Consider the following 20,413-nt stretch of genomic DNA (forward strand, 5'->3'; position numbering starts at 1 on the left):
AACCTGCTTAATCTCATATTCATTATGTTACCTCACAAAATCTCATTTCAACAGCATTCGGGAATACACATCTACATATTGCCAATCCTGTCTCATGAGAAAATCTCAACACTTTGTATGACAATCAAATGATCATACTGTATTACTCTAAGTTTTCGGATGAAGAGATATGACCATATTGGATATCAGATACTTGGTACGTATTAAATTGCTCTGTACATCTACCTGTAACATATCATTAGAACAGATACAAGATGATCTGTTCCGCTCATATCATTCACTTTTAAACCTTCGACATCTCGAAGATTCCAGTAATCATCTGATACTATATGCATCCTGTTTCAAGATGTAGATTCTACATACGCCAAGAACCATATCAAATGATTAAGCCCTCTTACTAACCCTTGTACTCATTCTGGGAGTTGCACTTCCAGCTCTACTACCTCTAGTTGACTTTCTTCCACCTACAGAACTCATACTAGGTGTCGGACTACCTTGTTCAGACGGTTGAACAGTTGAAGCTCTACTTATACTTCTAGTAGATCGTCTAACACTGTTCGTTACGGAACCATCATCTGTAATTTCACTAGGAGCCAAACTTGATCTTGGTGGTTTTCTTGTCGAACGAGTTTTCTTCGAAGGTGGACCAGGTTTTGAATCTTCATCATGATCTTCATCTAAAATTGCTCTTGAAGCTGATCTTGTAATTCTTGATCTACCTTTCACTGATTCCGGGACATTGGAATTCGCTCTAGTGTTTCTCGGTATGGTTGAAGGTGGTGGCATATCTTGACTATCTTTTGACTGAGCTTGCATAAATGATCCAGGCATACCATTTATTCCGGGAGTTACTGGTTCAGTGCTTTTGGCAGACTCCCGCGGAGGGGTTGAGTTTCTTCCGGTGTTTGAAACTGCCTTTCTAGGCTTCCTAGTAGATTTAGGAGGCTCATTATTGGTTTGTCGTTTTGACGATGAAGCTACTGTTTGCTCGGAACGATTCTCTTCTATATCCATTCCTTGATTCTCCTTCTCAAGCTCAGCTTCTCCTTGCGGCTCAACGCTCATGGAAACGCCTCGACCTAGTTCCCGTCTACCTATTGATTTCCTGCTAGTATTCCTCCTACCCGATATAGAACGTTCTTCATCGTCTTCCTCATCATCGTCGTTGATGATGGTCTTAGGCAACTTCCGCACTGGCGCGGGACTACCTTTCGATTGAATCTTTGACGTCGAAGCAGATAATTGAGGTAGATTGAATGGACTTCCAGATAAAACCCTTCTAGGCGAGGGGACTTGTGTTGAAGATCCAGCTGCAAATCTTGGTGGTCCCGAGAAGGGGGACGAGGGTTTTGCAGGTGAAGCAGGAAGAGGTGCGTTTTGGGCAGCGGAGAATAAGGATGTATGGGTGGTAGATGGTCGGATAGGAGTCGGAGCAGCTATAGGTGTCGGTACAAGGGCGATATCTGGGTAAGAGGAAGGGTGAGCCGTTGCAGCTGGTGTAGACGTTATTGAGCCTGTAGGAGCAGAGGGAAGGATAGCTGGAGTAGGGATGGAAGGAGGTTCGGAAGCGATGTCCGCGTAAGATGGGCCATCCGAATTGACTTTGATCCATGATGATCCCATATCTGTATCTTCACTATTAACGTTACCATTCACTTGGATTTCGTCTTTCTTTTGCTCTACATCCAAGGACAGTGCCAGTCGTTGAGCTTCTGGTAAGATTGAGATAAACTCTCTGACCATTTCTCGGCGCTTTTGACGATCTTTCTCATTTCCTCCTGTACCTGCTAATTGTTTGTCCAATAACAACGATTCAGAGTATTGTCCTTGGTGTATTAGACGTAAAGTTATCAAGTCATGAAGCAAGGAAAGAGCTGTACTCGAAATGCTCCTACTAGGAGGATGAGTTAAGAATTCAATCAGATGAGTATTCTCTTCGAACGATAGAGGGATATGTAAGAGTTCTTTCAATGATTTGGTTTGGACTTGGTGTTTTTCTCCAGATTTGACGAGGCCACAGGGTATTCTAGGTGAACCTAATATCCATAACCACAGATTCTCTCTAGACCGCCTACGTTCAGACTCGGATCCACTTGCTCTAATTAGAGAAAACGCCTGAGGGATACTTCCTGTCGAAGCTAGCGCTATCAAACGGACATCATTCTCCTCTTGTGTCGTTAGTTCCGGATGAGCCGAGACTAGAAAATTGTGAATAAGGGATAATGCTTGAGATGGGGGTGAGACATGGGAGGAAAGTGTTTGGATGATTGATGGGACGAAATTAAGTGTTGTTATTGCTGGATCTGACAGAGAAGCTATAGCGTTCTAAATTACCACAAATAGACTCCTCAGCTTGACAGGTTTAACGCAAGTTTCGGAATTAGGATAACTCACCTCCCACAAAGCGTGATCTAATGCCCAATATCCATCCATAAATCTCTTCCACATCAAAGGCATACACCGTCTTCTTGCAAATTCTTGCGATTTTCCCTTAACATTTTCGTTTGGTATCTTGCTAATTACCGCTAAATCATCTTCTTCACTTGAAACGTCAATTTCCATTGAAGGTTGATTTATCGATTCATCATAATCTTTCAGAAGATAGTAGTAGAAGCAATCTTTCTTCAAACGATCAAGTTCTAGAGAATGAATCGAGTGTAGTAATCTTCGAAGATTCGCTGGTGTATTAGGGGGATATAACGAATGACCTGTGAATAAGCCGTAGATTAGCTGGACTCCGTCAAAAATGAAAAGCTATAGTATACTGACCATCTAGTCCAACTAATTCTAACAATCGATCAAAGAAAAGCTTGCTTCCTGGTAATTTCCTCCTCTTACCCTCTATCTCAGGAGAGGTGAATTGAGTCCATGGTGTGGAAGATAGATCAAAATGCCGAAGTATCGTATTCGGTATCGCAAACTCGTCAATCTATAAAGTGGTTTGATCAAAGTCAGCTATGACGACGGGTAGACTCAAAGATAGCTTACGGATGACATTTTTATCTCTATTTCCTCCGCACTAATGCCTCGTGATCACTGTTATCAGCAATGCCAGTGATTACTCGATGACGGTATGAGATTGAATATGAAAACGAACAGACATTAGACGTGAAGCCATGCAAGGAAAGTGTTAATGTTAAAAGAAATCAATATGCGGGGCTTCATCTTTTGTATGTGCCACATGGTCGGTAATAACGGTAATAGATGCGATTACCACCGTACAGTATTCAGACAAAGCCGGTGGAGGAGGTTCACTTGGAATTGACTTTTCAAAGCTGTATTTTCATTCTTTCTTCAATTCGTGTCCCCAACCAAGGTTACTTTCATGCTCAACTCACCTGTACAACGAACTTGACGAGTACAGGAGATTGTGAATAGTCATAATGGTCATCTTCTTTACTTCGAAAGGCATGTACAGCCAAGTCGTGAGCGTTCGGCAGAAGATTGAGCTGACAGGATGAACAGCGGTCAATCCTTCAGCGACGATATACATGTGAGTGTCAGCTGGTGTGCGATCATCGTTGAAATGAGCTGACTCACTATTGTTATGGAAGGGGAAGAGATAAAGTCGAAAGTCCGTCCGTTAGCCTTCGTTTCCATAGTAGACCCAAACTAACATCGCTTATATAGATGAAGAATTGCTGAAATATGGTTTACCTACTGATATATGGTTCCATGTTGAGTAAGCTACTTTTAAGCCTTCGAAGTATACAATGATAGGTAGGAGCTAATGATCCGACTAGCAAACTATCGTCCGCTCATGTGTACCTGCGGCAAAAGCCCGAACAATCTCATGGAGAATGGGATAATTTACCTCCAGCACTAGTCATGGATCTGGCTCAATTAGTAAAAGCTAACAGTATAGAAGGTGAGACGTCTTTACCCCGATTTATATGGATACCTGCTGATGCATCATTAGGAAATAAGAAGGATAATATAACTGTATGTCAGCTTATCGTGGCAAATTATCCAGTTTGACGGGTCGAGATAAGCTGAACATATGTTTTAGGTGATATATACCCCGTTTACGAATCTGAAGGTGAGACCTGACCGGCTGGTAGAAAGTGCCTATCTGAATGTCAACTGACTGAACATTCTTGAGCAGAAATCAGGTGATATGGCTGTTGGACAAGTGTCATTTCATTCGGATAAAAAAGTCAAGCGAAGTAAGTCATGGTCTTCACCCATGAACCACGGAACAGAGTCTATCACGTAGCAGTAGATGGAGTGACGCGACATCGCTACCTGAGGACAGTCATCCCATCAAGCTTTTCCCAGCTAATTATCCTTCAATTCCTTAGTACATGTGCCATCCCGGGATAATGCAATAGTCAATAGACTGAATAAGACGAAAATAGAGAAGGAAGTAGACCACGAGTCGGAAAGACAGGAGCGGCTGCGAGAAGAGGGTAAGAAGAAAAGAGACGAGGCTATCGAAAGGGTAAGCATCAAATACTTCATGACCTCCAGACGTACTCAGCTAATTTCAACATGTGTAGGCGAAAAAGGAGCAAGAGCAGAAAAAGATCTGGGAAGAAGAAAAGAAGGCTCGGTCTTACGATGGCATGTACACCGAGGAGGCATTTGCAGAGAAAGAACAATGGAGCGATGATGATTTCATGTAATCTTATGGTCCATCCACCACACCAGAAGCATGGACCCAAGGACGCTCGTTATCATTAACCCACATGTTCAGCTGTAAGCATATTTGTAGGAACCAGGGACGAGGAGCGAGGCACCTTGTCATCAAATCGGAGTACAAAAGGAGCTCGTTTCTGGGTCGGCCATCGCGTACAATTGCTATGTATGTACATCTGCATCGAAGACGACCTACTGAATGCACAGGAATGGAATATGCTTACCTCATCGAATTACGTGTCTGAAGCTCATTCTCGTTATGGTTAACGTTTAAATGTAACCTAGTGAATGAATTCAGGGGTGAGGGGGCACTCTGAAACCCGGTTATACGCGTGAAGGTGTACTCTAGTTTTATGTGTATCATATTATTACCCCAATTCCAATGACATTTGCACCTCATATGAATATACGAAACCCCTTTCTAGTTTCTCCTTTCATTCAGCATCGATACTGTACTTCATTCTTTGTACTTATATGCGCGCTACGCGTTTTGATCAATTTGAATCGTAGAAATCACATAGGAACAGACAATCTACCAGAATCCAGATCAATGAGTCTCAAGGTGGTTTTGGGCAGGATATGAACGTTAGCTTGTTACAAACATTGAATCAGCCTGTGCGATCTCGTCCTAACCAATTTACAAATCTCAATAGTATCTTTGTAATCAAACAAATCCTGGTATAACAAACAAAAGCTCGATAGAAGTAAGGGCATTCGGTCAACAACCCTGTATTACCTCTAAAGGCTCGTACTCACCCAATATGTCGACAAGTTTAGATGGGCCCAAGCGAACCACTTCGCCTTATCGATCTACGCCTCCTCCCCCTTCTTCCACTTGTCAGAATGATAATGACTTACAGAATAGAAATAGATCAAACACGTCATCACCTTTCTATCCCGGATTTTTAGGTTCGACGGAATATAATGACGAATTCAATTATCGTAATCGTATTGGATCTTCAAGTTCTAGCTCTTCAAGATCTGCATCACCAAATTCTCCTAATCTACCTTACTTGGTCGATTCTCCTCAAGCTACTTCCTCTTCTTCTTCCTCAGCGAGACATTCTTCGACTTCAAAGTCACAGCATAACAAGATACCCCATTACCAAAATAGTCGAACACATACTGCTTTCCCAATCAGGTCAAAATCTACCCCGTTAGGCTTAGAGATTGGTAAAGGGTTGAAAACTCCAGGCTCAAAGAAAAGACCTGTACCTCTAAACCTTGGCAAAGCTAGAGAGACTTTTGGTGTCGATGAAGAAATGGTTGTTCAGAGGGACGATAGCATGCAGAGACCCCTAACTGCTAGTTCGGTCATGAGCGATGGTGAGTGTCTTCCAAAAGCAATTGGTAGTTTACACTGCGTTTCCATGTTAGCTAAGTGCTCACCTCGCAGGCGCGAATTCTCTCACCAACGAGCTGCAAGATCTTACTATTCTCCGTAAAACCATTAGGCAAAATCTTAAAGCAAGACCACTTGATTCACCTTTACCAGCTTCAGATTCCGAAAAGGATTCCACCGGTTTCCAGACTCCAGAATTAGGTTATTCTCAACAAGAAGCATTATCCGTTTCCGAAGGGAGATCCATATCCATTGACGAAACGCTCGAAATGCTCCACACTTCCTCTCAAATGCTCGTCATTGATACAAGACCATTAGGATCTTTCCTAGATTCCCATCTTCCACGTTCAGCAAATATATCTATACCTTCCTTGATATTCAAACGACTTAGAAAATCACCCAGTGGACAAAACACAGGTTGGGATTCTTTGGGGGGTTTTATATCCACTCAAGCTGGACGTTTCACTTGGGATGAGCTAGAAACAGATAAGCACATGAATGTAGTCATCGTAGGCTCCACCACCACGGACGAATTAGCTAAAGTCCTGTATGGAGTCATGAGAAACTTGGTGACCCGTGGAAACGTCAAAATCCTTCGAGGTGGTTGGGGGAGCATCCTGGGTTCATCCAATGCTCAAGATATCTTAGTTTCAGGCGAAGATAGTATAGCTGATAAATCATCTTCATCTACCTACCTGCCTCCACCCAGATCTGCCCCAACGCACGATATATCGCCTGTTCCACCTCCAGCTCCACCCTCCATACCACCCAAAGGGGATAATAATCGACCACCAATGCCTTCTCTTCGACCTGATCAGAAGGACAACAAAAGGAGCCTCCCCTCACTATCTATAAATGGGAGCTCGGGCGCAAATCCTATGAATGGTCCGGCAACATCTCGACGAACCCCTAAACTCAGTCTGAATCTTGATAGACCTCTGAAAAGCGCTACGGTCGGGTCTTTCAATTTGGATCAACCACCTCCTACACCGGGAGCAGGCTTCTCAGGTCCAAGATCAGGTCTATTATCAGTCACGACAAACTCCGATTCATTCAGTAAATCACCCCGATCACCTGCATTCACGCTGAATATACCAAGAACTCCACTTGGTGGTTCATTTCATACATTATGTCACGCTCAAAGTAAATTACCTCCTTCACCAAGTTCATTCGGTGATGTGAAACGTATAGGAAATGCAGATGATATCACCTCATTACCTAAGACTCCTTTACCTGGTTCCTCATTCACCTCGTCTAATGAGAATAGGCCCAATGGACATCCCGCCATGTTCGACAACGAAGATTCGGAAGATAGTATAGCGCTATCCACAGCTAAGAATGGTATTGCCCCTTTTATCATTTCTACCATTTTACCCTCCTTTTTATACCTTGGTCCGGAAATTTCCTCGGAAGACGATGTAAATCACTTGAAACAATTAGGCGTGAAGAGGATACTCAACGTCGCTTTGGAATGTAATGATGATTCTGGTCTGCGATTAAAGGACGACTTCAAATATCATAGAATCCCAATGAGGGACATCGTAGAGGAATCGGGCGTAGCCAAGGGTATGAGAGAGGCTTGTGGATTTTTGGGTTAGTTGTTAATTCCCATCTGCTGGGTTCCCTACGCGCGCAATTGAGCTAATGATACGTGATGGCCCGAATGTAGACGACGCAAGACTACATTCTGCACCGACATACGTTCATTGTAAAGCTGGTAAATCTCGATCTGTCACAGTTGTCCTGGCCTACTTGATTCACGCAAACGCATGGACTCTTAAAACTTCTTACGCATATGTGGCTGAGAGAAGAAAAGGAATATCACCTAATATAGGATTCGTTGCTGAGTTAATGCAATTTGAGGAAATTGAATTAGGTTTAAAGCAATCTGGTGGAGTTCACGGTGAATCGTCTTCTTCTGGCTCTTCAAATCCTCATCCAAGTAGAAGAAGTAATGGACTCGAAGAATCAAGTGATTCTGAAAAAGAAAGTGGTGTTGGTGGTAGTGAAAAGGAAAAAAGGAATAAGAATAATAGAACTAGAGAAAGTTTACCTCCTACTTGGTCACATAGTTTAAACGTAACTTCAAATCGTCCTTCACCATTATCAAGCAGTCAAGCAGGCGAACGTGATAAGAGAGAAAACGAAGAGGATGATAGTGATAGACAGAGAAGACAAGTTGGTGATGAGAGGGAAGTAAGGAAAAATGGACAATGGGTACATCATAGAAGGTTAGTTGAAATTTTCACTAAAATGAGAATGATAATTATCGGATTCCCGCGTGTTGGAGAAATCCTAAAACAGAATAAAACGCTGATTTATTTGATTGTCTCGTAGAGCACCAGTAGATCGTACGACACTTCAACCAGGACGTAGAGTATCTAAAGCGGGTCTTGAATCACTTAGACCTTTAAATACAACTTCAATCACCCCTACAAATAATTCAAGACCTTCTCCAGGTTTAGGAGGAGAATTAAAAGATAAACAAATTAAACATTCAGTTACTCCTGCTGGAGATGGTCCCCTTAAATGGGTTTAATGAAGCAAATAATGAAAAAAGTATAAATAGTCAACTTTGAAATTATCAATAAATTGTATTTTACATTAAACTTGTAAGATAGAGTTACATCATATACTAATTAGTACAGAAGTATGTAAAAAGTTGTATTCGACTTGAATCCAAAATGGATTTCGAGATCGTGAATTTAGCTCATTCAGTATTGAGAAGGGTTACTATATTAGTCGAAATTGAAAATGCATTTTCGTTTTCCGATTTATGAAAAATAAAGCATATATGGGATGAGGAGACCTCCTTGCTTTTTTATAGCTTCCGTGATGCATCTACACGTCCTGAACATTCAGCATATATGCATACTTTATAAACTTCTCTCTCGCGATTTCAACATTACTTACCCAACTATAAGTTTGACAAATTGGGATACATCTGTTATTCAAATTTTTTCAAATGGATTTTTACAAAAAAGTCAAATCCGTTATATTATCAACACCTTTTTCAATTTTTCCAGCTAATTTAAATTGTTTACCATTTGAACTAATTTCATAAATTGCTAATCCTCCTTCTTTTCTTCCAGCAGTTAATAAATATCTTCCATCATTACTAATTGTCATACCTCTTAAATTATTTAAATCAGTTTGAAAAAAATTTAATTCTTTTAATTCTTCACCATTTGAAGATAATTCAATAATTGCAATTGAATCACCTTTAACATCTTTTAAAGTTTTAAATTTACCTTTTGATTTTTCTTCTAAAGAAATTTCTAATCTATTTGAAGCGTATAAAATATTAGATTTTTTAGGATTTAAAATTAATTCTGCTGCATTCATAATTTTTGAAGCTTCTTTAGGTACTGATGAGGGAATTATATTAACTTTAAATTCAGGTTTAGAAATTATAGGATATTTTGGATTTTCAAGTGAAAATACAAGAACATCTGAAGTTAATTCAGTTAAAACGTAAAGATGTTTACCTACCAAAGTAATCAAGTTAATTCTGTACCTTTGATCAATTTTTTATGAAAATATATTTCAACTCACCATCTTCACTGAAAGTTGCATGTCTTGGACCAGTACCAGGAGGAGCTTGTAACCATCCTTTAATCTCTAAAGTGTTTACACCCTTTTTTTCTACAACCCAAATTCTATCATTACCTAAATCACATACGTAAAGTGTTCCAGGTTCACCTTCGATAACTTGGTGTGCGTGAGGAGTATCTTGTCTCTCTGGATCGGGAGCATCACCATCTTTATACAAGAAAGGGAACTCGAGAAGATCTGAAGCATTGTCTGATAAGGTTCCGTCCGAGTTAAATGGGAAAAAGATCATTGACCCGCCGACGTACTGTGTGACAAGAAAATTGTCAGTATAGGTCAGCTTGTAAGGAAACGGAATTCGAGAGCTCACGTTGACGACTGCTAATCCTGATCCATCTTTCAGAACATGAACTATGTACAAATATAGTCAGTAAATCAAGAATTAGAAGAATAGATAGCGAAGGCTTACTATGAGCAGGAGAACCTCTAGTCTCTTTTTGACTTGTTATCTCAATTTGGTCATCTTTTAGGTTCAAACTGACTGCTAAACCCTTATCTACCTCTGATATGGAATATAGAACACGATTAGATTGGAGAGGATTATGTTGTTTCGAAGCAGGTTCGATCCATGATGCTTTTTCTGGAGCTTTAGAATCAGATACGATCTTAATCTTTGAAGTGGATGGGTCAAAGGATAAGATGGTGTAAGTATCTCTATACCCGCTAACTAAGATTTGGTAAGTTGACATTTCGATCTTTTCAGGTGCTGTTTTTGCTCTATATTGAGTGGTGTGAAGAATGATCTGAAGTAATGTAGATTGCCAATGAAATTCCAAAGTAAGATTCTCCTAGAGAGATATTGTTACTGTACATACGAGGTCAGTCCCACAAATCGGTGACATCATGTTATACTTTATTTTTTGATTACGTAATGACCACCGTGAAATTAATGATGACATTCCCATATAAAGGACAATATGATCCAAGGAGAGCTTGTTCCCCTTTGCATAGGGCACTTCCGTTGCCATTTTCACGTCATTCTTCAACAGTCCAAAGGAGTGTCATTAACTTCGCCGTTGAGTCGCTGTAGGATGAGCATCAATGCTTGATGAAATGTACCCGTTTCAAGTGCCCTAACATCACAATGATCGAGGTAAAACAGGCTTATTAGCAAGGACTGAAATTCTTGTCATTCAGAGGTCCATTGAAAACTTTTCCAAGCTGACTATATTGCTAGAACACTTCGTATCGCAATTTACCGAATTTGGAGGAGGGACTGGAATGACATGAGCTTTTAATTTCCAATTTCACGTTGATTCTTCTGGGAATGGCTGTGACCTGAATCAGGTCCGTAGGTGGGTATATTTGCGTTACTTGGCAAATCACAGATCTCTCACATCAATTCATCTTCCGTGCATATTCCGTCTGTTTCAAATTCCATATACTCGGACACAGCTCGTTACACGTCGGTCTGGAAGATGTGGAAAGTTTTGATATTTTAATCGTGCGTACGTGCTTTCTGAATCCGGTGCCTGATCTTCGTTTTTTTCCTTCTCCCCTTAAAAGATCCAACAACCATCAGGAACACATGTTACCACGTACTCCCGTATGACGTGTCATGCCCAGACCTACATTCATTTATCATCTCTTCGTCTTTTCAATGTTGTTCCTAACCCTTTTCCAAGAGAGGTTGCGGAAAATCTCCTTGGCATCTCGACATTGAGAGTTAGATCTCTCTGCTCTAGACGCACGTGCGGTAGAGAAAGCTATCAAAAAGAGAGTCCACTAAACGCCCGAGCTCTACAGCGGCAACATTGCCTACTCAACTCAAGCGAGGTATTAATCGTAGATCTTTTCGGTAAAATGCGCGTTTGTGTCACGATGTGAATCAATTGTCGCTTATGCATTTTGTAAATTTGAAAGGATGAAATCTATAATGCATTGGGAGTATCTCATTGGATGAATGATAATATAGCTCGCAAGGAGTGATGTCAGACGTCTCACATTTTTGGTGTTGCGAACGAAATAAGGTTTTTCAAAACCCAAAAAAAGAACTTTCAACTAGCTAAAAGCTGCGGTCAACAGGAACGCGCTTTCTTGTGCAGTCCAGGGAAAAAAAATTGTATCGCAGTTATAGCATCAAGTGAGAGTGATAATTAGAAAGGACGAGAAGAACTTTTATTATATGCTATACCGAAGTGCTTGCGATATCCAACGGAATTAGATATGAAGGAGGCGTGTGATGAATTGTTGTGTTATAAAGAACTTATCGATTTAAAGATGAAACATGCTTTTGTTGACCCAAAGAAGTGGTTAGAGGTGACTGGCTTATTTCGTATTTTGGTACCTTTTTTTTTGATATTTGGTTTCTCTTTCGATTGAGCATGTGGAATTTCCCCTATTCCGGTTAGATCAAATTTCAAAATGACGCTAATTAATTACTTTATACAGCAATTCATGGAGAAAACTTTAATTCCATACCGAAACGGAGATCTCTCGTTTTTGCATTAATACATTTGTACTATGGGATGTTCAACTGTTATATCAAATGCTTCACTCCTATCATAAGTTCTCATAATTTTATGGTGTGATGTTGCCTGGCGAACTGAAAAGCCTTCTTGATCGAATGATCCAAAGCTCTGAGTTTCCGCATGTTATAGACGGTTGCAAGGAGGAAAAAGTTCCGGTTGTAACATAATATATCAATTGCCGATAACTAGTTACACCCCTCTTGCTTAAATGTTTACCTAATAGCGCTCGATAATGCATAAAACTGGTGGAATTTCCTTCCGATTTAACTGCACCAAAGAAGCAAAAAAACAGGAGAAACACGTTGACCTTAATGAGCAAACTTTAAATACTTTGAATAAAATCCTCGGCAACGAAAAAATATCATATGAGTATTGATGGATGGGTATTTGCTTTTACCCTCTGAACCCCTGAGATCAAGATCGAAAGTCAAAAAGAGATTCAATTAACAATTAGACAATTTTGTAATGGGATAAAGAGGGGCTGCATGAATACATACACACACAAAGTGGCAGTTTATTTGGATTATTTTGATGGTATTAGTTTTTTAGTTGATTTTCCGTTTGAAATGACCCTTTTGAAATGATATTACCCTGAACTGTTAGCGTAGTTTACAGTTGAGTCCACTAACTAATAATAATTCACCAATACATATCCATACAACATACAACATACAACATACATACATCTTCAACACTAATATCTCTGTGATAACGCCAAATACATAAAACAAGTTCATACACAATTAACATTTTCATCTGCAAGTTTACAATATATCACAACATATTTACCACTTGGCTTGATTGGGACCGTCATTTAGATTTGCGGGAAACGGCTTAGTACAGAAGAATTGGCCTAATGCTACTTGACGCCCTGTTTCAAAGTATATGATCATCCACAATCACACGACTCTACCTTCAACACGTCTCCCCTCGCAACAAAGTGTACCTCATTGAATAGCGCTACAATCAACCAAAGCACGGTACTGTTCCTGAGCGACACTTGTCATTTGCATGCACATGTCAGAACCATTAGATGTACTTTCGAACAGGAATATAATACTACACATGGATGAGCAGGCGTGCTTCTTCCTCTTATATTAAACACATAAAGCTTGCTTGTAGAAACCTCTGGTCATACAACACCCCCGCTACACTATAGTCAAAGGAAAGAAAAGGGGGTTTTAGAACTCAGATCAGACATCAATCTGACAATGGGTTCGACCCGGTCTGTCGATGATCCTATACCCCGTCCTTCTTCTATACCTATACCATCATCAGCTCATTGGCCGAACAAAATGGGACCAAACGCTGTAGCAGGACCTAGCTCTGAGGGTGCTATCCCTCGCAAGACGTCTGGAGGATCTACGTGAGTGCAATTCTCCCGTGCTTGACTCAACTGTTGTCACACTATCATCATTCGTGATCGTACTCTCATACTGACAGCCCTGCGACAACTGTTTCAGACCTTCGCCGCCCAAATCACCTTCGTCTGCGCCTCCTACTCCATCAGTCATCGCTGTGACCCATCCATCTCAATTCATACACACCCATCATCCCAGACGAGGATCATTGACGCCCTTAGGTCTCAACCTAATTTCTCCCGTACCCCCTCACGTTGGTCGCGAGTCAAGTCAGCCCGGTCGCAGTATCGGCTTTCAGCAATCTTGGCCGAGTAGCGATCACGGTTTATCACCGGCAGGACAAGGGTCTTTACTTGGACAAAGGCGCGGATCTGCTGCTAGCACAACATCAACGCTCACTCAATCTAGACCTATGCACATGCAACAAACTCAACATGCTCATTCCTTCTATCCCCCAGACTGGAATCCTGGTAGACGGCGATCATCTCTCACACCTTCCGGCCCTACGTTATCGGCTGCATCACCAAGCAGAACTCATATCAGCGGTAAATCTTCCAGACCAGTCAGCAGTGATGGAAGTAATGGAACTCCGCCTTTACGCCCTCGGCAACGTGCTGCGCCTGTAGATTCGATTGCACCTGATTCGAGCCCATCTTCACCCTTCTCTGGTGCGCACCAAGAAGGGTATGCGCGAAGAGGAAGTTTACCTCATCTAGGATACGGTGGGTGGACAGGACATGGACATCGAACCTGGAATCCAGTCTTGCCGCCGCCTAGAGGAAGTGTTGGAGAACATGCACCGGAAGATACTACTCAATTGCCCGATGAAAGTTTCAAATTCGGTTCTGTTAGCGAAGGTGTCGATGCAGGTGGGAGTGGAACATCTCCTGCATCTGCTGCACTTCGAGCGATAGATTTATCACCCAGTGCCGGAGGCAGACGAACATCAATCAGGAAACGAGACGAGATGGACGTTTTTGAACAAGCGGAAGAAGCAGAAGCAGAAAGACAACGTCGCGCATTCTTAGCTGCCACCTACGGAGAAGATGGAAAGAGAGCGAGAGAAAGATTATCAATCGGTGGTCAAAGTGGTCAAGGGCCTCCTGGCACCCCAGCTGGTGGATTAAGGAGACAATCTCTGCTACTATGGGAAAGAATGGGAATGTCTAAACCGCTCGACAATGAGGTTGGACCCAGTTCTGCGCCACCATTACCTTCGCACTTGCCCCTTTCTAACAGCCTTGCAGCCAAAGATGATTTTTCCGCACAGCGACGAGGTAGTTTGCCGATTGCTATACCCGGCGGAGGATTAGGAAGAAGTCCGTCGCGTCGATCGGCGAGAGAGAACAAGAAGGAAATGCCATCTGTTGTGGTCAACGCCGAAAACGTTACTACAGCCGAAGAGGAAGAAGAAGGTCAAGAGGACGAGCCGATGGACGAGGATGAGGACGATCAGAATGACGACGGTCAGGTAAGCTATTCTTCGGATGAATGTAGTAGCAGAGCTGATGTATCTGAGTCAGAATCTGAGCGCTCCTCTTCGGCCATTACCTCCCCTATTACCATTATCTGACCCTGGCCCTCGCCTGCTACCCTCTACCTTGGCATTGCATCGAGCAAATCATTTGTTACAATCACGCAACTTACAATCCGATCCTCTCCCTCACCCTCTTCCACCATCTTTACACCCACCTGCGCCAGTCGACGTGACTGAGTTTGATATTGATTTCATTCTTGCTGGTTCCCAAGCTCAGTTAGGAGGTCAAGTGAAAAAGAAGAATGTGCCTGTCGATATAATGCGCTCGTCCACAACGCCCAATTATTCGCTCGCGCCCACTTTCAAGCTGGGTGGCGATGATGAAGATACTTTCGCTAAATTCGTAGGACAATTCGATGACGAGTATGGGGATCGAAGAGGAGAATGGACGTTTAGAGCATGCGCACCACAACATCACCTATCTTATTCGCCAAGAGACCCTCTGGACGTTGCTCCTGGTCCTGGCCTCGGCCCCAAAGCAGAATGGGAATCAAGCGGAGCAGGCAAATACGAATTGTTCCCTAATGGTGAAGTTCGATCCACTGTCACTGGACGCTCGTGGAGGGTATATAGACTAGGCAATAGGGAGTACGAGCTTGAGGAAGTGAAACACTCCGATGGTGCCCCTGTCGACAGTGCCGCTCGAAATTGCAGTACTAGCGGTGATCGTTATACTCTAGCTGGCAAAATTGTTCATCGTGATTCAGGTGGTGTGAAATTGCCCAGTTCCATGGCAAACACTAAATCATTTTACCCATCGGGCTCAATGTTGGCTTCGACGGGTCGATCTTCATCACTACAAAACACTTCTGGTTCGTATGTAGTGTCCTCAGCGACGGAGCGCAAGGAAAGGCTAGATAGTCAAGCATCTACCATCACCATGACACCAGCATTATCTTCAAGCACACCCTTAGGCACTATGGCTTCTTTAGTCAACAAGAAGAAGAAACATGGCGACGAAGATGACTCGCACACCCAAAGAGGATCATTCTCTACCAAAGAAGATAAATCGAAATCCAAGAATTTGAACCGAGTTCGAAGCAAAGAGTCTGATCCTCCAATCGAAGGAAAGAAGGATAAGTCTTTAGGTGGTGTGTTGAAACGCGCTTTGAAATCCTCGGGTTTAGGTGGATCGTCTGATAAAGATGAAAAGAAGGCACAACGTGAGGAAAGGGAGAGGGAAAGGGCCCAAGCTCATTCTTGGTCTGGCGCGTCGAACGTCACATATCAGAACTGGTTTAGCGGAAGCTCTAGAGGTCCGGATGGTCTACCATATAAAGGTCAACCGCACCAACATCACCACCACAGTCAGCGTCATTTAGATGAAAAGGAGAGTAAACAGAGGATGCCATCGACTTCTGCTCATACCAATTCTACTAATAGCGCGACTACTACCTCATCTGCAGGAACAAGTGATTCCAGTCCCTGGTCATCATCTGATCAACCTAGAAAAGCGGCTTCGTCAACCACATCCGGTGAAGACATTGTCCATTACAACAGTGATAACATGAATGTCACTCAACTCTCTGCGCCTAAATTTAGACAAGGAAAAGCTTGGAATGGTGTACCTGATGAAGCTGTTGCCATGATTATACCTCTTGAAGACTTGGGTGCCCGATCACCTTCAATCGACAAACATCCGTATTTCCTTCAAGGAACAGCCTCTAAACAAGCTTTACTGGTTTGGTATGTCCCCTTCAATGCTGAACATGACGATTATGATCAAGCACAACAACCCAGATCATCAGCCGCATCTATCTCTGATCAACCATCTTCTTCTTCCTCTCAAAATCCGTCTTCCTCTTCTTTCGCTCCTGGATCCACTCCTAATACCTCAGCACCAGTAGGATCTTTACCGAAATTCCAAAAATTGCTTCGAAGACGAGCGAGCAGAGAAAATAACTCGTTTAGAAAGGATTCAAACACTTCGAAAGATCACTCACACACCCCTATTGCCCATGTAGGCTCGTCAGCTGTCAACGGGGGAAAGTTGCCATCGTCCGTTGCAAAGAATGGTGAACTTGCTTTACCACCACTACCTTTTAGATCGTTTAGAGTTGTGGCTAGAGTAATCGGTATACAAGATTTGAAGTCTGAAATCGAACCGGAAATAGGAAATGAAGTACCAAGTCAAATAGGAAATGGCAATACTTTCACGGTTTCACCATTCGATAAAGATAAAAATGAATATTCCAATTTGGCAACATCTGATGATAATGAGAAGGAAAAGAATCCATTTGATATAAATGAAATCTCACCATTTGAAAAAGATGCAAAAACAGTACAAGTTTCAACAACAGGTAAAACTATGCCAACTGTAATAGCTGTTTGTCATTCGAGGTCACAAGGTGTTGAGTTTGTTTTAGAAGGTCTAGATAGATTAGGATTATGTAAAGGTGAATCAGCATGGGGACCAACAGGATATGAAGAATGGAGAGGAACTGGATTAAGTGAAAAAGGTAGAGAATTATTAGATATACTTTGGGCAGGTTGTACAGGTGTAATGGGTTTATCAGCTTTATGAGGTTGAGAGTTGTTTTCTTTTTAATTGTTATATTTTTCCATATATATAATTCTTCTTCACAATTATGTTGTAAAAACAAACTGTTTGCCTAATTTTGATTCATTTTATAACCAGTATGATCAAATACGATTTTTTTAATGGTTTTTATATATTTACCTCACATTCTCATTTTCATTGGATTCGATATCGAAATCGAAATCAAATCAATGCATTAGATCTCACGTCATGATTGAAAGAGCCAAAAGCATATAATGATCTGTGTAAAATTACAAGCGAGTTTGTTTGCTTTGAATTATAAATATATTTATTATCTTGGACTGAAAATGGCCACTATTACCTTTACGTATTCTTTTCAGGTTCACAAAGGGGTTTTTAATTCTTGCTTCTGATGTCATCATCATTGCTTTGTTTACTATAATTCTTTATATATCGAAACAGTTTTCTTTTTTACACTTTCTCACGAATCATCCGACTACATTATGACTACCACTAACTTAAAAAGACCTTCATCTCCGGTGGAAGATAATCAAGTAGAATCATCAACTAAGAAAATCCGATCCTCTTCACCTTCTTCTCAATTACCTTGTGATTCTTCAACTATAAATTCAAATTCAGAGGTAGCTACAGATTCAAATTCAAAAAAAATATCAATACATGAATGGCTTCATCCAAATGATGAACAAATAAATCAAACAATTATTACACATTCACCATTATTACATGAATCTAGTTCAACTTTTATAACATTTACATTAAGTTTTTTACCTTTTTCCAATCAAATTAAACAAATTTCAACATTAGAAAAAGAATGTAAAAGAATTATAAGAGAATTAAATGTTATAAATTTAATAAATGAATTAATTTTTTCTCAAGATAATCAAAATCAAGGTGCATTTGAAAAAAAAAACTTAATAATTTTAACGAAAAATGGAAAAGAAAAAATTAGAGAACCTGATCATAGAATTTGGGCATGTCGTACTTTAATTTTAAGACAAGGTAAAGATGGTACAAAAGGTGAAGATGATTATCAAGTAAGTTATTTAAATTTCATTTTTCATTTTTCATTTTTCTTTTTTTAAAAAAAAAGATTAAATTGATTAAATTAAAAAAAAAATTAAAAGTAAATTTTGGGATATATATAATTGATTTATATTTTATGTTATTTAGTTACATGAAGCTTCTTTTGATGATAATGAAAAATATGGTGGTCAAACTATACTTCGTGCATTAAGAGAAAATAAAGGAATTGATGTATTAAGTGTATGTTGTAGATGGGTAAGTTAATTCAATCTAATTTGAAATTTAAAATATGAATAATATGATTTGACTGATTATTTTTTGGTGTAATAGTATGGAGGTGATATGATAGGAGTGAGTTTATATCTAACAAAAATCACACTTTGATTCTATAAAGGCTAATTTGAAACAAACAATCTAGCCAATTCGATTTCAACATATTACAACAACTGTTATAACTTCACTTAAATCAACTTTGAAACTTATGAATTTAAGAGATTTAAGAATTAATATTGAATCTTTAGATGAAGAGATAATTCATTTAAGATCAAAACTTTCATCGATTAGTGAAAATTTTACAAGTTCTCAATCACAATCTACAATCCAAAATGGAAAAGGAAAATATGATGAAATTGATGATGAAAAGAAATTAGAAAGACTTGTAATTGCTAGAGAAAAGACTAAAGATGCTTTAGAAAAGAAATTGGCTAATCAAGGAACATGATTTATTGGAGAATTGTTCTTCGTATAATATATTGTTATGTTATTTAACAGAAGTTGTTTCTGTTGAGATCAAGATAAGCTAGAGCCAGACTCGGCAAGCAAATTTAGTATGTCTCGAATACAGAAGCTTCACTTATCCGTTCTGTATAGCTAGATCATGTCGATCAAGGTTAGCGACTTGACGCCGAGATGGAAAGGGGAATGTCATTAATGCATATGCAATATTATTGATTTTTATTTTTTTGTCCACTTCTTGACCGTATCATATACAGACAACTTCTCATAGTCCGCTATCAGTCGTTCGATCCGAGTTTACTCGTTAATCTTGGCGAGGATCTCGGCATCCTTGAAGAGGTGATACTCCTATATAGCAAGAAGCAGAGTCAGCAAAAATAAAACGGTCATGACTCCCATAAACGACTTCGGCATAGTTGACAGTATAATGGTATCCGATCGTAAAGATAATGATCTGGTGAAAAACTGAAGCCACTTCTACGGATATATTCCTCGCAAGACTGCAGATGATATCGATGAAGACCTAAAACTCACCTCCTCTCCTACTTTGATAGGACTTCCTCCCCATCCAGGTAATAAGACTCTATCTCCAACTTGAACACTGACTGGGCTTACAACACCTTCTTTGTTTGGTGCACCTGGACCAACAGCTATTACTGTTGCTTCTGGTAATGGTGATGAAGTAGATGAAGAAGGAAGGAAAAGACCAGTAGCGGTTTTCTACATCAAGAAAAAGAAGTCAAAATTAATTTATGAACTTTTGTAATTCACTCAAGTTTTAATTCTTTCACTCACAGTTTCAGCTTTGAATCGTTGAACCAAGACTCGGTCAAGAAGGGGTTGAAGTGATCTGATAGATTTAAAGGTGGCGGACTAGGTCAAGTCATATTAGTCAGCTAGAGATCAATAGCTGGCCCCACGTTCGTTGAGAAATACTGACCATTTTGACGTATCTCAGGCTATCGAATTATATGGATCGAAGTATGCTATTTCATAAAAAGAAAAATCAACTTTTCTATATTATTACTTTAACGGTGATCATTTTGTTAGGTTTTCTAGATATTTCTGTTTGGTGATAAAAGTATAAATTTCCCACGGTTGTAAAGTAAAACCGATTATTTCCTTTAACCGATCTTTCTAGTAAAACCATCCCCCGGCATTTCTTATTAACTT

The 20,413-nt window shown here is 40.4% G+C and overlaps 7 protein-coding genes across 7 annotated transcripts; 4 read left to right on the top strand and 3 right to left on the bottom strand.

The window, feature by feature from the left end:
- Positions 1 to 384: 384 nt before the first annotated feature.
- Positions 385 to 2,997, bottom strand: I206_103302 (uncharacterized protein; the record flags this gene model as incomplete). The annotated part of the gene is made up of 4 exons (XM_019153461.1): positions 385 to 2,325; positions 2,395 to 2,708; positions 2,770 to 2,929; positions 2,989 to 2,997. 4 exons carry the CDS (start codon positions 2,995 to 2,997, stop codon positions 385 to 387), a joined length of 2,424 nt encoding a protein of 807 aa, XP_019013622.1.
- A 386-nt stretch (positions 2,998 to 3,383) lies between these two features.
- On the top strand, positions 3,384 to 4,625 carry I206_103303 (uncharacterized protein; the record flags this gene model as incomplete). The annotated part of the gene is made up of 10 exons (XM_070202717.1): positions 3,384 to 3,408; positions 3,466 to 3,493; positions 3,555 to 3,574; positions 3,631 to 3,682; positions 3,744 to 3,868; positions 3,920 to 3,942; positions 4,010 to 4,039; positions 4,106 to 4,166; positions 4,302 to 4,441; positions 4,500 to 4,625. 10 exons carry the CDS (start codon positions 3,384 to 3,386, stop codon positions 4,623 to 4,625), a joined length of 630 nt encoding a protein of 209 aa, XP_070058818.1.
- Positions 4,626 to 5,399: 774 nt separating this feature from the next.
- On the top strand, positions 5,400 to 8,519 carry I206_103304 (uncharacterized protein; the record flags this gene model as incomplete). The annotated part of the gene is made up of 4 exons (XM_019153459.1): positions 5,400 to 5,964; positions 6,035 to 7,573; positions 7,650 to 8,211; positions 8,318 to 8,519. The coding sequence occupies 4 exons, from the start codon at positions 5,400 to 5,402 to the stop codon at positions 8,517 to 8,519; spliced, it is 2,868 nt and encodes a 955-aa protein (XP_019013620.1).
- A 434-nt stretch (positions 8,520 to 8,953) lies between these two features.
- Positions 8,954 to 10,281, bottom strand: I206_103305 (uncharacterized protein; the record flags this gene model as incomplete). Its single annotated transcript, XM_019153458.1, has 4 exons — positions 8,954 to 9,468; positions 9,536 to 9,839; positions 9,903 to 9,943; positions 10,002 to 10,281. 4 exons carry the CDS (start codon positions 10,279 to 10,281, stop codon positions 8,954 to 8,956), a joined length of 1,140 nt encoding a protein of 379 aa, XP_019013619.1.
- A 2,993-nt stretch (positions 10,282 to 13,274) lies between these two features.
- On the top strand, positions 13,275 to 17,485 carry I206_103306 (uncharacterized protein; the record flags this gene model as incomplete). The annotated part of the gene is made up of 3 exons (XM_019153457.1): positions 13,275 to 13,429; positions 13,527 to 14,895; positions 14,948 to 17,485. The coding sequence occupies 3 exons, from the start codon at positions 13,275 to 13,277 to the stop codon at positions 17,483 to 17,485; spliced, it is 4,062 nt and encodes a 1,353-aa protein (XP_019013618.1).
- Positions 17,486 to 17,964: 479 nt separating this feature from the next.
- On the top strand, positions 17,965 to 19,226 carry I206_103307 (uncharacterized protein; the record flags this gene model as incomplete). Its single annotated transcript, XM_019153456.1, has 4 exons — positions 17,965 to 18,516; positions 18,653 to 18,760; positions 18,836 to 18,856; positions 18,924 to 19,226. The coding sequence occupies 4 exons, from the start codon at positions 17,965 to 17,967 to the stop codon at positions 19,224 to 19,226; spliced, it is 984 nt and encodes a 327-aa protein (XP_019013617.1).
- A 311-nt stretch (positions 19,227 to 19,537) lies between these two features.
- On the bottom strand, positions 19,538 to 20,183 carry I206_103308 (uncharacterized protein; the record flags this gene model as incomplete). Its single annotated transcript, XM_019153455.1, has 4 exons — positions 19,538 to 19,588; positions 19,775 to 19,960; positions 20,036 to 20,113; positions 20,181 to 20,183. The coding sequence occupies 4 exons, from the start codon at positions 20,181 to 20,183 to the stop codon at positions 19,538 to 19,540; spliced, it is 318 nt and encodes a 105-aa protein (XP_019013616.1).
- Positions 20,184 to 20,413: the final 230 nt, after the last annotated feature.

This window comes from Kwoniella pini, chromosome 4 (genome assembly GCF_000512605.2).
Source record: "Kwoniella pini CBS 10737 chromosome 4, complete sequence".
NCBI lineage: Eukaryota > Fungi > Basidiomycota > Tremellomycetes > Tremellales > Cryptococcaceae > Kwoniella > Kwoniella pini.